At 38.0% G+C, this 12789-nt stretch overlaps 1 protein-coding gene across 1 annotated transcript in view; it reads left to right on the top strand.

Moving 5' to 3' along the window:
- The first annotated feature begins 902 nt into the window (after positions 1-902).
- noc2l (NOC2-like nucleolar associated transcriptional repressor) overlaps positions 903-12789 on the top strand; it is a 43269-nt gene continuing 31382 nt past the window's right edge. The window contains exons 1-9 of the mRNA XM_053642657.1: positions 903-977; positions 1562-1687; positions 3196-3379; positions 5394-5510; positions 7080-7194; positions 7287-7380; positions 8226-8304; positions 8416-8526; positions 11953-12066. Of these exons, the coding sequence (XP_053498632.1) occupies positions 958-977; positions 1562-1687; positions 3196-3379; positions 5394-5510; positions 7080-7194; positions 7287-7380; positions 8226-8304; positions 8416-8526; positions 11953-12066 (960 nt within the window). The 5' untranslated portion in view covers positions 903-957. The remainder of the gene's footprint in view (positions 978-1561; positions 1688-3195; positions 3380-5393; positions 5511-7079; positions 7195-7286; positions 7381-8225; positions 8305-8415; positions 8527-11952; positions 12067-12789) is intronic.

The following is a 12789-nucleotide window of genomic DNA, read 5'->3' as shown; positions in this document are numbered from 1 at the left end:
GGAAACCGGAGTACCCAGAGGAACCCCGCACCCCCCCCCCCCCCCAAGAACATGGGGGAACATGAAAACTCTACACAAATGCAGGGCAGAGGCAACCCCTCGAACCCCAGCCCTGGAGGTGCAAGGCAACCACTCACCACCATGCTTCCTGCAGTGAGAGTCATAATAGTAAAAGTATCCAATAGCAGTATTATACAGTAATAGATGTGAAGTGGGAGCTGCTGGGAGGTGTGGGCAGGTTAGTAACTATAAATGGTTAAAAGTACAACGTGTTTATTAATAAATTAAAATGATAATTTCTGGCAAGTCACTATATTAACAGAGGAACACTTCTGGATGTGCTGTTATAGGAAAATAATCCAAATTGTGCTAGTAACAAAGCCACTTTGACTCCTTCCCCAATCCTAATTCATCACCTTTTGACTAAGAAGAATCAAACATTCAACAGGGCTGTGGAATAATTAGTCCTAATACATTCATACAGCAAGATGCATAACTATTGCTTTAATATATGGATGCAAATGAATGCAAAAAAAGCTAAAACCACAGACAAATCCTTCACTCGGCCAGTAGCTCAAAAATTCCAGCCGTTTCACGGAAAATATGCACCTGGCAACCCTATAACACCCTCCCTTCTGTTTTATCGTGGTGGAAAGCCGAAGGAAACAAATAATTTTTTTGTTTCACGTAACGCCGACAGCTGTGAATTTCATACTTTGAAACGCTTTAATAGATTTCATACACCTCGTTTAAAAACCACGTTTTTACGTTATCTAGTCATTTATAAGGATACATTAGAAAGTACATCGTTTTAAAAAACAGTGTAGTCTGTTCTTTTTCTATGCGCTAATTTTTAGGCTTCCAGTCTCGCGATGGAATGAAACATGACACAAAAGATCAACAGACTGCAGCGGTGCATTGTGGGTAGTGGGTCTGTAAGCACATTTGGGATCCAGCATGGCAGGAAAGAGCAAGAGGTAACGTTAAACGAGATGTTTTTTTTTTGTATTCATTTAACAGCGTGAATAATTCATTTGGAGTGTTGTTAGAGTATATAGGGACTTTATAGAATATAGAGCTGATCGCTTAAACTAGTATTTTTCTAGTGTGTAGTGAGAAGTACTGAACATTAGCGCTAGCTAGCTAGAGAGCTACATGGAAGTATTTAGTATTTATATACTGTGTATTATGGCCACTGATATATTAGGGGTTTTATAGAGAGACATTTGAAATCCTGATTTCGGTATTAGCTTTACTTCATGACAGTAAATTAGATTCAGTGTTTAGCTAGATGGTAGTTGTACAGAATAACTCGCATGGCTAGTTCACTCAGGACTGTGGTGCGAACTTAAAAACTTTATTTATAAAATATATAAAGATTTATACTTGCAAGGCATCTTGTAGAGTTCAAACGAATGTACTCCTTATTGATCCAAAATAAACGTTAGCCTGAAAAATAAGAGACTAAAACTGGGCAAACTAGCTACATTTTGCATTTGACGCCTCAAATCTAGAACATCGAATGCACCTTTTGTACAGTGTCATATTGTTTGTGTTACAGGAAGTTGGAGGATCTGAGTGTGGATGAATTCCTGTTGTCTGGATTTGATGCTTTTGAAGGGAATGAATCTGAAGATGAGGCTTCAGATCTGGAGAATGGGACAGATTACTCTGGATCCCAAGGCCAGTGAGTATGGTTTTAGTTGTGATTGAGATTATTGTAAAGAAAATGTAGTTCCACTGATTTACAAAAAAAAAAAAAAACAGCACCAAACTTATTACTTTTCAATAATGACATGCTGAAAATGTTTCACACTAAGAGCAAAGCCTTCAGTCTATTTCTCTGAAGCCATTTGATCTCTTTAATGTAAATCAGTCAGCAGGGGGATTGTTTATTTAAGAATGAAACACTAACTGCAGGTCAGAAGTGCATGTAATTTCCTGCATTTCACTTTCATCAATTAATTGATTCTAAGCCAGGGGTGTCGATCTTATCCGAATAAGGTCTGTGTGGGTGCAGGGCTGTGTCTGAATATCCATACTACACAGTAGGTGAAAAGAAGTACGCCAAAGGAGTAGCATGTCCGAATTCTCAGGATTCATAAAACAGTAGGCAAGAAATACTCAGATGGCTGACTGTTTCCGCCTCGATTCTGCAGTATGGAACCGTTGGACACTATGGATACTGCGCTATCCCATAATGCAACCAGACTGGCATGGAATAGATGCTAGAAGCCGTGCTGCATAGTATGTCCAGATTGTATTCATGCTTACCACTTATACTGATCAGTGCGTACTGTATCAATGGCCGAGCAGTAGGTACTGAATCGAATGCAGTGGGTACTGTCGCAGTATGTGATTTCGGATGCAGCCCAGGTTTTCGTTCCAACCATTCAGAAGCCTGAGTGTGAGTGATGTATACACACTCAGCTAAAAAAGAAACGTCCCTTTTTCAGGAGACTGTTTAAACAATATTTTTCATGCAAACATAAACAATTATTGCACATGTGGAACATTCCTTAACACACGAACAGTTTACAGACATTAGGCAATTAAGGTCACAGTTACAATAACTTAGGACATTTAAGAGGCCTTTTTGCTGACTCTGAAAAACACTAGAAGAATGATGCCTAGTGTTCCTGCTGACCTGCGCGAACATGCCATAGACCTGCGACAGGGAGACATGAGGACTGCAGATGCAGCCAGAGCAATAAACTGCAATGTCTGTAATGTAAGATGCCTAAGACAGTGCTACAGGGAGATGGGAAGGACAGCTGATTATACTTACAGTGGAAAATGACATGTAATCATGTGTGTGTGCGCGTGTCCCCCCGTATCTTCTTTAGGAACGGTTTCCTCTAGCGGAGCAAAAATAAACAGAATGTTTGACTATATTTTATCTGAAATATCGCTTCGGTGATATTAATTTCTTGTTTGTAGTTCTGTTGTATAAAAGCAATATCACACTCGTGTGTTGCTGCTTTATAAGCTGTGAATAACGACTCTGACATATCTCACAATATTAGAATTATACTTTTAAACTGATTGTGTTTTAATAAACATTGCTGTATGTCCTGACCCCTGTGTTCACTGATCCTGTGTGTGAAAGTGTCATGATCTTGATCATGATCTTTATTATGAATCATTTGCTATTTCACATATCAGCAGAAAACTAAACTCTGCCTTTTTTTTAAGGAGTATCAAAAAGAAGGGCAAAGCATCTCACCACAAAGACCAGCTCTCGAGGCTTAAGGACACGGATCCAGAGTTCTACAAGTTTTTGCAGAACAACGACCAGAAGCTGCTGAATTTCGATGACACCGATAGTTCAGAGGATGAAGAGGAAGACAAATACCACAAACTCCCATCTCAACTGGAGGTACGTCCTTATTTACTAAATGGCTGTCCTGTTTAAAAAAAAAAAAAAAAAGAGTGAGAGAAAACATGATCAGGACAATATGGGAATATAATATGATTTTATACATTTGCGACAAAATGTTTACATACATAAATATTGAACCTCACTTTTTCACAATTCCACACATTTCATATAACCATACATTTCTTTTGGCAAGTCAGTTAGGGTGTCTACTTTGGTCACATCAGTATAAATTTTAAAATTATCCATTAGAGACAGATTTATTCTCTGTATCATGATTCCAGTGAGTCAGATGTTTGATACCATGGGAAAAGCCGTGCAATTCAGCCAAGACCATGAAAATGCAGACCTCGAAAAGTATGGTTCATTGTTACATTTTTATATTTTCTAACAATTGTATGTAAATATTAAAAACTTGGGGCACACGGACACTTCGTTATTCAGCAGTGTGGCACAAATAAATAGCAAGGGATGAACGAACTTTGATCTGAAAGGTTCAAATAAAAAAAAAAAATGAGCTGGTGAAGGACATGGAGGCATCAGATATGGAAGTATGGAGAGAGAGCGAGAGAAAGCTAGGCCTACATCGCCATGGCCTGAAAGGCCATCATGCAAGAACGAAACCCATTCTCTAAGACCGGCATAAAGAAAACCCCGCCAGACTGAGGTCTGCAGGTGATCACCAAGACAAATTCCTAACCTTTTGGAGGAGTGTTCTCTGCTCAGATGAAGCAAAAATGTAATTCTTTGTTCAGTGCTACATATGGAGGAAAATGTGTGTGGCTTTTGCTTAGAACACCATCCCAACTGTGAAGCATGGGAGTGGCAGCATCATGTTGTGGGGTTTTTTTCCCTGGAAAAGGGACTTGTATAGATGACATGATGAGGAAGAAATAGAAATATTGAAGCAAAACCTTAAGACATCAGCCAGAAGATTAAAACTCTGTTGTAACTGGGTCTTCCAGCAGAAGGATGATGATCCTAAGCATACGAAGCATCATAAAGGCAAAGCAGTGAAAATATTATGAAGAGAGTGAGCACCCCAAAGCCCTGACCTGAATCCTGTAGAAAATTTGTGGACTGAACTGAAAAAGCATGTCTGAGCATGGAGGCCCGCAAACCTGACAGAGTTACACCAGTTCTGTCAAGAGGAAGGAGCCAAAATTCCAGCAAGGATTGTGAGAAGCTTGTGGAAGGCTACACCAGCCATTTGTTTCTAGTTAAGCAATGAAAAGGCAATGCCACCAAATACTAACAAAAAGCTTACGCAACACAATTTTGACCCACTGAAAATCAGATATAGATATGATAAAATAAAAGCTGAAACCAATCAGTTTTTTATTGATTTATTATTGAAGTGACCCCTCATGGAAAGAAAGTAGACTCCTTAATTGATGTAACACAAGAAATGTATACTAACATGAAATGTGTGGAATTGTGAAAAATTGAGTTTGTCTAAATGTCTTTAGCCTAGATGTATGCAATCTCTTGACCTCGACTGTATACAGTGTTTGCACTTGATTTCTCAATTTCTTTTCATTTCTAAAGTACAGTAATCCTAGTGGATCTGAGAACTGTGTCAGTCCTTTTTATATTATGCAGTTTGTACAGGATTTTGCAGAGGTTTTTTTTTGTGATCGTTGTGGCCAAAATGCTTGATTTTTGTGCACTTTTTCAAAATTTGCGATTTTAAAAAACTACTTGATTGGGCAAAATTGCGATTGCATGAAATTATGCACGGTCTTTGGCTGTGATGTTTGTTGGTAAATGAGACCTTTTAGCTGTTCGACGCACATTAATCGAAGAGGGCTTTTTCTGAATGCGTGTTGCGATGATGTCACATGACTCGTCTCGGCCCTAATCTGTGGAAAATCTGCAGTTATTTTGAAAAATTACACGCTCCACTGAATGCTCAATTTTGCGTTCATTTCTGCATTCGCAAAATCCTGGAAGGGCTGATTTATGTTTAACATTTAAAAACTCATTTTAACTGGATAGTTCTCTGTGATTTCAGGTTGCCAGCTCAGATGAGGAGGTGGACGAGAAAGATAAGAAAAAGGCAAAAAAATCTGCAAAAAAGACTACGAAAGTCACAACTAAGATGATTGATGGTTGGAAAGCGGTGCTTAAGGTAAAATCTGTCTTCCTGCTAATGCGTTTGAATTTTCTTCATGAATGTGGTTTCATTATCGTATTATCATGCATTTGCGTGTTACAGTCGAGGACACTCGATGCCACCTTTTAATACTTAAAGGAAAAGTCCACCATGAAGCACATTTTAAATATGATTTCAGGAACATCTTAATATTAAAACATTTGTGATGTGCCGCTGGTGCTGTATTTTTGTTATCCCTGTGAGAAGTTGAGGATGGTATGTCACTCTGCCATCATAGGGTGATATTGCTAGTACAGTTACAATGACCTTTTATAGGAGAAAGAAAATGTAACACTTAAGGTGAGGTTTTGCTGTTCGGTCCTTCTTTTCTCACTCACCATTTTTCAGCCTGGCTAGTCAGTAACCTATGAGTTGATCAGGACTGCTGTATTAGTGAGAAATTTCATAAATTTCATAAAGATTAATATGCAAGTTGTTCAGAGCGGACCATATGAACATTTGTTTATATGTTTCTGTAAAGCTGCTTTTAGACAATGTCAATTGTTAAACGCGCTATACAAATAAAATTTAATTGAATTTACATTGAAGCCTGCTGCACATTGTATATTAGTGGTTTCTAGCAAATGTCTACTAAATAATAACTACAACATACAATATTCAGGCTATGTTATGTAGTCTATGCCTTTAATCTAAACACGATATGGGCTGTGTTTGTAACCTGTATTTTCATCTCATTAGACTAATAAACACTGAATACAGGGATGTTGTGCGCTTAAATAATCTGACAGCCAATGTAGACCGATGTTCTCGAAACAAAATGAGATGTAAAGTGGACCTCCTGATCACTGTTTTGCACAGGGATGTGTGACTTTGTATGTCTAAAAACCAAAATATGTGGTTCCTCAGCCAGACTTATGTGTCGTGTATAATTTGTAGGATGAATACTTTTTTTTAAATATATATCAGACATTACTATTGATTTGGGGAATAGGGGGCACAGTGGCTTAGTGGTTAGCACGTTTGCCTCATGCACCTGGCAGTTGGGGGTTCAAATCCCGTCTCCACCCTGTGTTCACAGAGTTCGCATGTTCTCTCCGTGCTTCGAGGGTTTCGTCCCGGCATTCCGGTTTCCTCCCCCAGTCCAAAGACATGTGCTGTAGGCTGATCAGCATTTGCAAATTTTATGTGTGCGATTGTGCCCTATGATGGGTTTGCAACCTGTCCAGGGTGTCCCACAAGTTCCCTGTGATAGGCTCCAGGCTCCCCCGTGACCCTGTGTAGGATATGGAAAATGGATGAATGTGAGGAATAAAGCATGATGGAACATAATCATGTTCCTGGGGGGTCTTCACCGACAGGGATAGATGGATTTTTCCCATAACAGCACATCCCAAAGTATTTTGTTCCTTTATACCACAGCAGTTTGCCAGCGATTATATTGATTCATTTATTTATTCATTTCGAGTACCACTTTATCCTGATGAAGGTCATCATGCCAACAATATAATTTTTTAAAAATAAAATTATTAATGAACAAGACCTCACACTTTTATCAATTAATAATTTTTTTTGTTTGTTTTGCAGAAAGAAGCTAGCGCACGTTTGATCCGGGACGTCACACAGGCCTTCAAAGCTGCAGTGGCAGTTACAAAAGGCGACAAGGAAATAGATTGTCGCTACACTGTGGATGACAGTTCAGGTAAATGCCTTGCTTTAATGAAATGTAGTATGTGTTATGTTAAATCAGTATTGGTCAAATGAAATGCTTGATATTTTTCTTTTTCATTTCAGTATTCAATGCGCTGATCTTGTTCTGCATAAAGGACATGCATGGTGCTCTGAACAAACTGCTGAATTTCAAAGCTTCGGACAAAGATAGAAAAAAGTAAGGGCACGTGCATGCGGATCCTCTCTCGGGGGGTCCATCCCTAAAATGCATAGTACTATTGTAAATGCATGAGCTTGCACAGTAGGCTAAATGTGGGAAATAGCACACAGTCATGCACTCAATGAGCCGAATGTAATGGAGATAGCACGGGAGATACCATCAGTGTTTGAAAGACAAATTTTCTTGGAAAATAAATGTCGTAATCTAAACATAGTTGTATCTCAAGCATAAATTTCCTGCACAGTTTAACCATGAAATTAAATGTTGATGGTGAAATGATTACGATGAAGTTTAACTGTTGTCATGAGGTCACTTTAAGGCTTGAGTATGAATGAAGCAGGCTGATAAAATACTGCCGAAGGACAGTGTATAATTCACACGCTGTTGAGGTCTATATTCGGGTTGCAGACATATTCCCAATACAATGTTTGTGTACAGGCATCAGAATATTCCTATATACTTGGTTGTATGCCTGAGTTGCCATACCAAAAAATCTAGCCTACAGCTTAGCATCTGTTCACACCCATAATTCCTTGAGGACTGAGCATGTGTATATATCAACTTTCAGTGGATTTTACATACAACACATTTCTGATTAAAACAGACGTTTCAGTGGAGGGAATCAGAATATCGTCTTAATCTGAACCGGGCAATCGGATTGCGGCTTTCACGTGACTCAGTAGTAATTAGAATATTGGCAAATTCAATATCGGAGTATTGATGTGCTTGTAAACGTAGTGTTTTTTTTGTTTATTTGTTTGTTTTATCATGGTTCACTCTCAACACTGTTTATTTTGCTTATTAATGAAGTCACCTGATTTATGTGTATATATTTTTGGCAGATTAATATTGCCGTCATCAAGTCCCAAGTGGCAGAAGAATCAGCTTGATATCAAAATGTACTTGAGTGGACTTGTTCAGGTATATTTAATTTGTGGGTTTGTTTATTTATTTATTTATTTAAGTTTGTCCTCAATCACACGGAAACTGTTCCAGTGTTTAACATGCTGACTGAAATCTTACTGTTCACAGCTGCTCTCCAGTCTCACCCAGTCCACAGTTATCGCTGCTGTTCTCCACCATGCAAACCAGATGGTGCCCTATTTCCTGTGTGTGCCCAAACAGGCTCGACACTTACTGAAGGTGAGGGTGCTGGTTTATTTTTTTTTCTGTGGTTATAAAAGTGAACTGTGCATACGTGCAGCAGGGGTGGGCAAGGCTTTAATTTTTTATCTGGCTCACAGGGCAAGGAAAAACTCCAATGTGTTGCCCAGTCTCATGTTTTGGTTGCCCAGAAACCTAACTGATGAGGCTAAAAGTACACCTAGTGTAGGTGCAGGGCTGCACAATTAATCAAATATTGATCTTGACTACTATTTTGACTGGCCACGGTTATATGAACTTGATCGACTGAGATATTGACGTATAAAGTTCGTCCTCCGCTCATACAAACTCAAATCAAGCGCTTACGGCCAGTCCAGGGCTCTATGGTAACAATTTATTATTAATTATTTTATTATTAATTACAAAAATTTAGGAGCACAGTCAAAAATATTGGAGCACAATTGAAGTTTCCTTTTTTTATTATTATTTTTAAAGAGATGGTAACGTTAACGTGCCACAGTATAACACACAAGAAGGCATGAGAAAACTTGAGCCTGTCAATTATGACAGAATTTAGCAACCTACTGTGAGCCATGACAAATTAATTTACATTCTGATAAACTAAATTGAGTATTTTCAGTTAATTTTACAGACTGTATGCAAAAAAAACCCAACCGTTAACCTGTTCCACCTTGTAAACAAATACAATAAACCTCAATGTTCAGTCTTTGAAGTCTGCTCCTCTTAAATATATTTAAAGCTACACTATTAGACATTTTCCACTGTCATGGTTCTGGGCTGGAGCCAGTTCTCGACTCGCTCTGTGTATATTGTGTATATCTGAATAATCTCATATAGGATGTAATTGGGTGAGTTCATTTACCCGTCAGATGCAAAGCGCTTTAGGTTAATGGTGTTCATTAGGGATGCACCGATCAGGATTTTTACGATCGAAACCGATCCAGATACCAATCTTTTTTTTTGTTTTTTTGTTTAAGCTTTAATCAGGAGATTTGTCATAAACAGTTAAATGTAAGCTCTCTGCTCATGGTCACTGTTAATTGAGTTAAAATAATAGCAATGAGAAATATTGTTGGTTGCTTAATTGATAAATAAACAAGCTTAAAATATTTATTTTTAAATATCTTAAACAATAAAGAGTCCTAATTAAAAGTAGATTAACACAAAAATGATCCATATTAGGAAAAAGGCTAATAGCCTTCTGAGGAGATGGCAAACTAAGCTTAATGTCAAATTGATATTAATTGATAATTTTCTGCATAGGCCTGAATTGTTTTCATATAGTTGCATATTGTTATATTGGATTGCATATTTTCATTTGGTTGATGGAATTTTTATTTTTACTTATCCTGTATTTTGGCTACAATTTTATTTATATTTTGCATCTACGAGATGATGCACTTTAAGGATCAGTCTAATTTGATGCAAAGATTAGCAGGACTGTAACACAACATGGAGGTGAAAGCAGCGGTCTGTTTATTTAAATGTGAAAGAGCCAAAAAAAAAATGTTCCCCCTAAAATCAATGAATAATCGTGATCTCAATGTTGATCAAAATAATCATGCAGCCCTAGTTAGGTGCATTAATACAGACTAAGAGTAATATATATATATATAATATATATATATATATATATATATATATATATATATATATATATGATCATGTAGCACATCGCATTTGTGTCTTTGACGAAAAATGGTTTATGAACATTTCAGCTGTGAGATGTGGTGTTCTGTTTGCACATCGCATGTGAAAGATATTTTTCAAGTCTGGTTACTGGCTTTATTTTCTCTAGATATATAACTACAAGGACACAACGTGTTATGGAGAGTTAAATGACAGCTTTGTGCTGAACTTTATTTTGCAGTTTTGACTAGGCAAATATGAATAAAACACATAATCTGCTTGTTCCAGGTGCCCGAGCTAGTGGCAGGCACTGTAACAAAAATAATAAGTAATAAAATATATTATCACAATATGTCAAGACATTTCTAAGATGCACGATATGCATCATGAGATATGGTTCCTAACAAACTGCCTTCAAAACCAGTGGTGTTGCATTACAAAATAAACCTTTTAAAATGAGTTTGATGATACTATTATGTAATGTGTAATAGGCTTGGGACGATTGACGATAGTTGGAATATACTGGATACTGCAATTTCCCATACTATCACGATTGGATATCAAGTTGGACGATTTAAACGTCTGTCGGAAGATGGGTTGTGTGCAGCTTTGTTGTATCTGTTTTCTTGTATCTGTTGTATCCGTTGTAGCTTTTTTTTTTTCTTTTCACCTACTTTGTATCCTATATGAACCATAATAACCTACTGTATGGCTTGGGACCCGAACAACAAAGCCTCCTTCTTCGATGAATATTAGTGTCTGTGCTGCTGAACAGATAGAGACATGAATGTCTTCGCTCTCAAAACATGAGTGGTGGTTTCAATTAAGAAAATGGCACAATGTGACTCAAAACAGAGCACATGTATGCACTTGTAGTCTATATAATTTTATTTAAGAATTATAACGAGCTCAGTCCCAGCGAATAACTCGTAAAGTTTATTTACGGTCCCGACTTCAGTTTTGCAGTATGCCTGACCTTGTTAACGGGTAATTAAGCAAAATAAATAAATAAATCCTGACTAAACACAGCTATAGCCGACTCGTAACCAGCCTCTGCTACTTTTCCTGCTGTAATGACTCATGTACAAGAAATGCCTTAGGTGTCTGGCCACACCCCCTTATTTTTCCTCCTCAAAGCTATAGGTGATACTATCATCGATCGCCGATAGTTAGGGGTACAATCGGATGATGACATATTGCACACAATCTCACAAGCCTAATGTGTACTAAAATCTCTTTTAAAAATGTTTTACATCCTTGAAGATTTTGACAATAGAAAGCATGATCAAATCCGCTTCCAGAGTTTGTAATTGTTGTATTTAATATTGATACCATAATAAATTATCATATCGCCCAGCCCTAGTCTGTGCTGCTGATTTGTCCACCGCTGGTGCAGGTTTACTTGTTTCCTATTCCCTGGAGGACTACATGTAGAGGTTTCAATGCAGAAAAATGAACCATATCAATAGTTCAGCATATCTACTTGTGGATTTTCCGCTGTTGCTATAGGATTAACCTGACTTCATGTTCTGAACATCACTCTTCCGTTTAACATCAGGTGAAGTGTTGTTCCAACAGAACTTTATGCCCTTCAGTCAAATTAAACCCAGATGTGTCCCGTGTCGTTGTGAGCAGTCAGTTAGTCACTAATCGTGCACCTGGCAGAGTTGTGTTGCAATTTACATGGAACTTGTCTTGGCAGGGCAGCTTTGGAGACTAAAAGGATTAAGTTAAAGATAAACCATCAGAATTCTTCATGTTTATTGTTTATTATTACATGCACAAATTATTTTCTCCTCCTTTTTCTCTCTGTAGCAACTGATTAAGCAGTGGAGCACAGGAGAGGAGACAGTGCGAGTGCTGGCCTTTCTGGCCATCAACAAGATCTGCCGTCACAAACAAGACTTGTTCCTGAACACTGTCCTCAAGGTAATCCAGCACTACATCCAAACCTTCAACACTGGAGCAACCCTTGAACATACAATGACAGCCAGTAGGGCTACACGATTAATTTTATTTTAACTGCGATTTCTGCCTCCTGCGATTAATTAAGCATTGTCCTCTGTGATATTGGTGTTAGCATGCAGAAAACATCAACCCGGCAAGGATGCACATTGTTCATTTTTCTTATGGGCTGAGTCTATGGATGATGAACCAAACCACAAGTCACAATCACAAATAATTTTTCGCTTCGACTGACCTATCACGCTCCCTTTGGAATTTCGCTACTTACCACTTAGTGTTTCGTTTTCAAGCATGCTTTGAAATAGGGTCAAGTTTGCAGAAGTTCGCGGCTTCACGAGCAGATAACCACATTAAAGCATACAGTTATTCAGCTTGACTGAACAAACAAAATGGCAAAGCAGCAAGAGGAGGGTGAGGGGCATACATTCCTATAAAGGCACCATCCTCTATTGTTTGGAAGTCACTAGCAATAGCCCTGCAGAAGTTAATTAAGGTTTTTCATGTAATTGTTGCAAAAAAAAGGTCAAAGTTTAAATAGGTCAGTCTAGACTTAAATGTGTCAGACAATGACCTCACTGGCAGAATTACAGCTTGCTAAATCTACATACAAACCCCATTCAGACACAGTGATGTGTGACCGTGTGATAACACTTTTGTTCCAGCGTTTGTTTAGATTGTGTAGGTTTT

This window comes from Ictalurus furcatus, chromosome 15 (genome assembly GCF_023375685.1).
Source record: "Ictalurus furcatus strain D&B chromosome 15, Billie_1.0, whole genome shotgun sequence".
Classification (NCBI taxonomy): Eukaryota; Metazoa; Chordata; class Actinopteri; order Siluriformes; family Ictaluridae; genus Ictalurus; species Ictalurus furcatus.
This window is presented reverse-complemented; position numbering and strand designations above follow the sequence as displayed.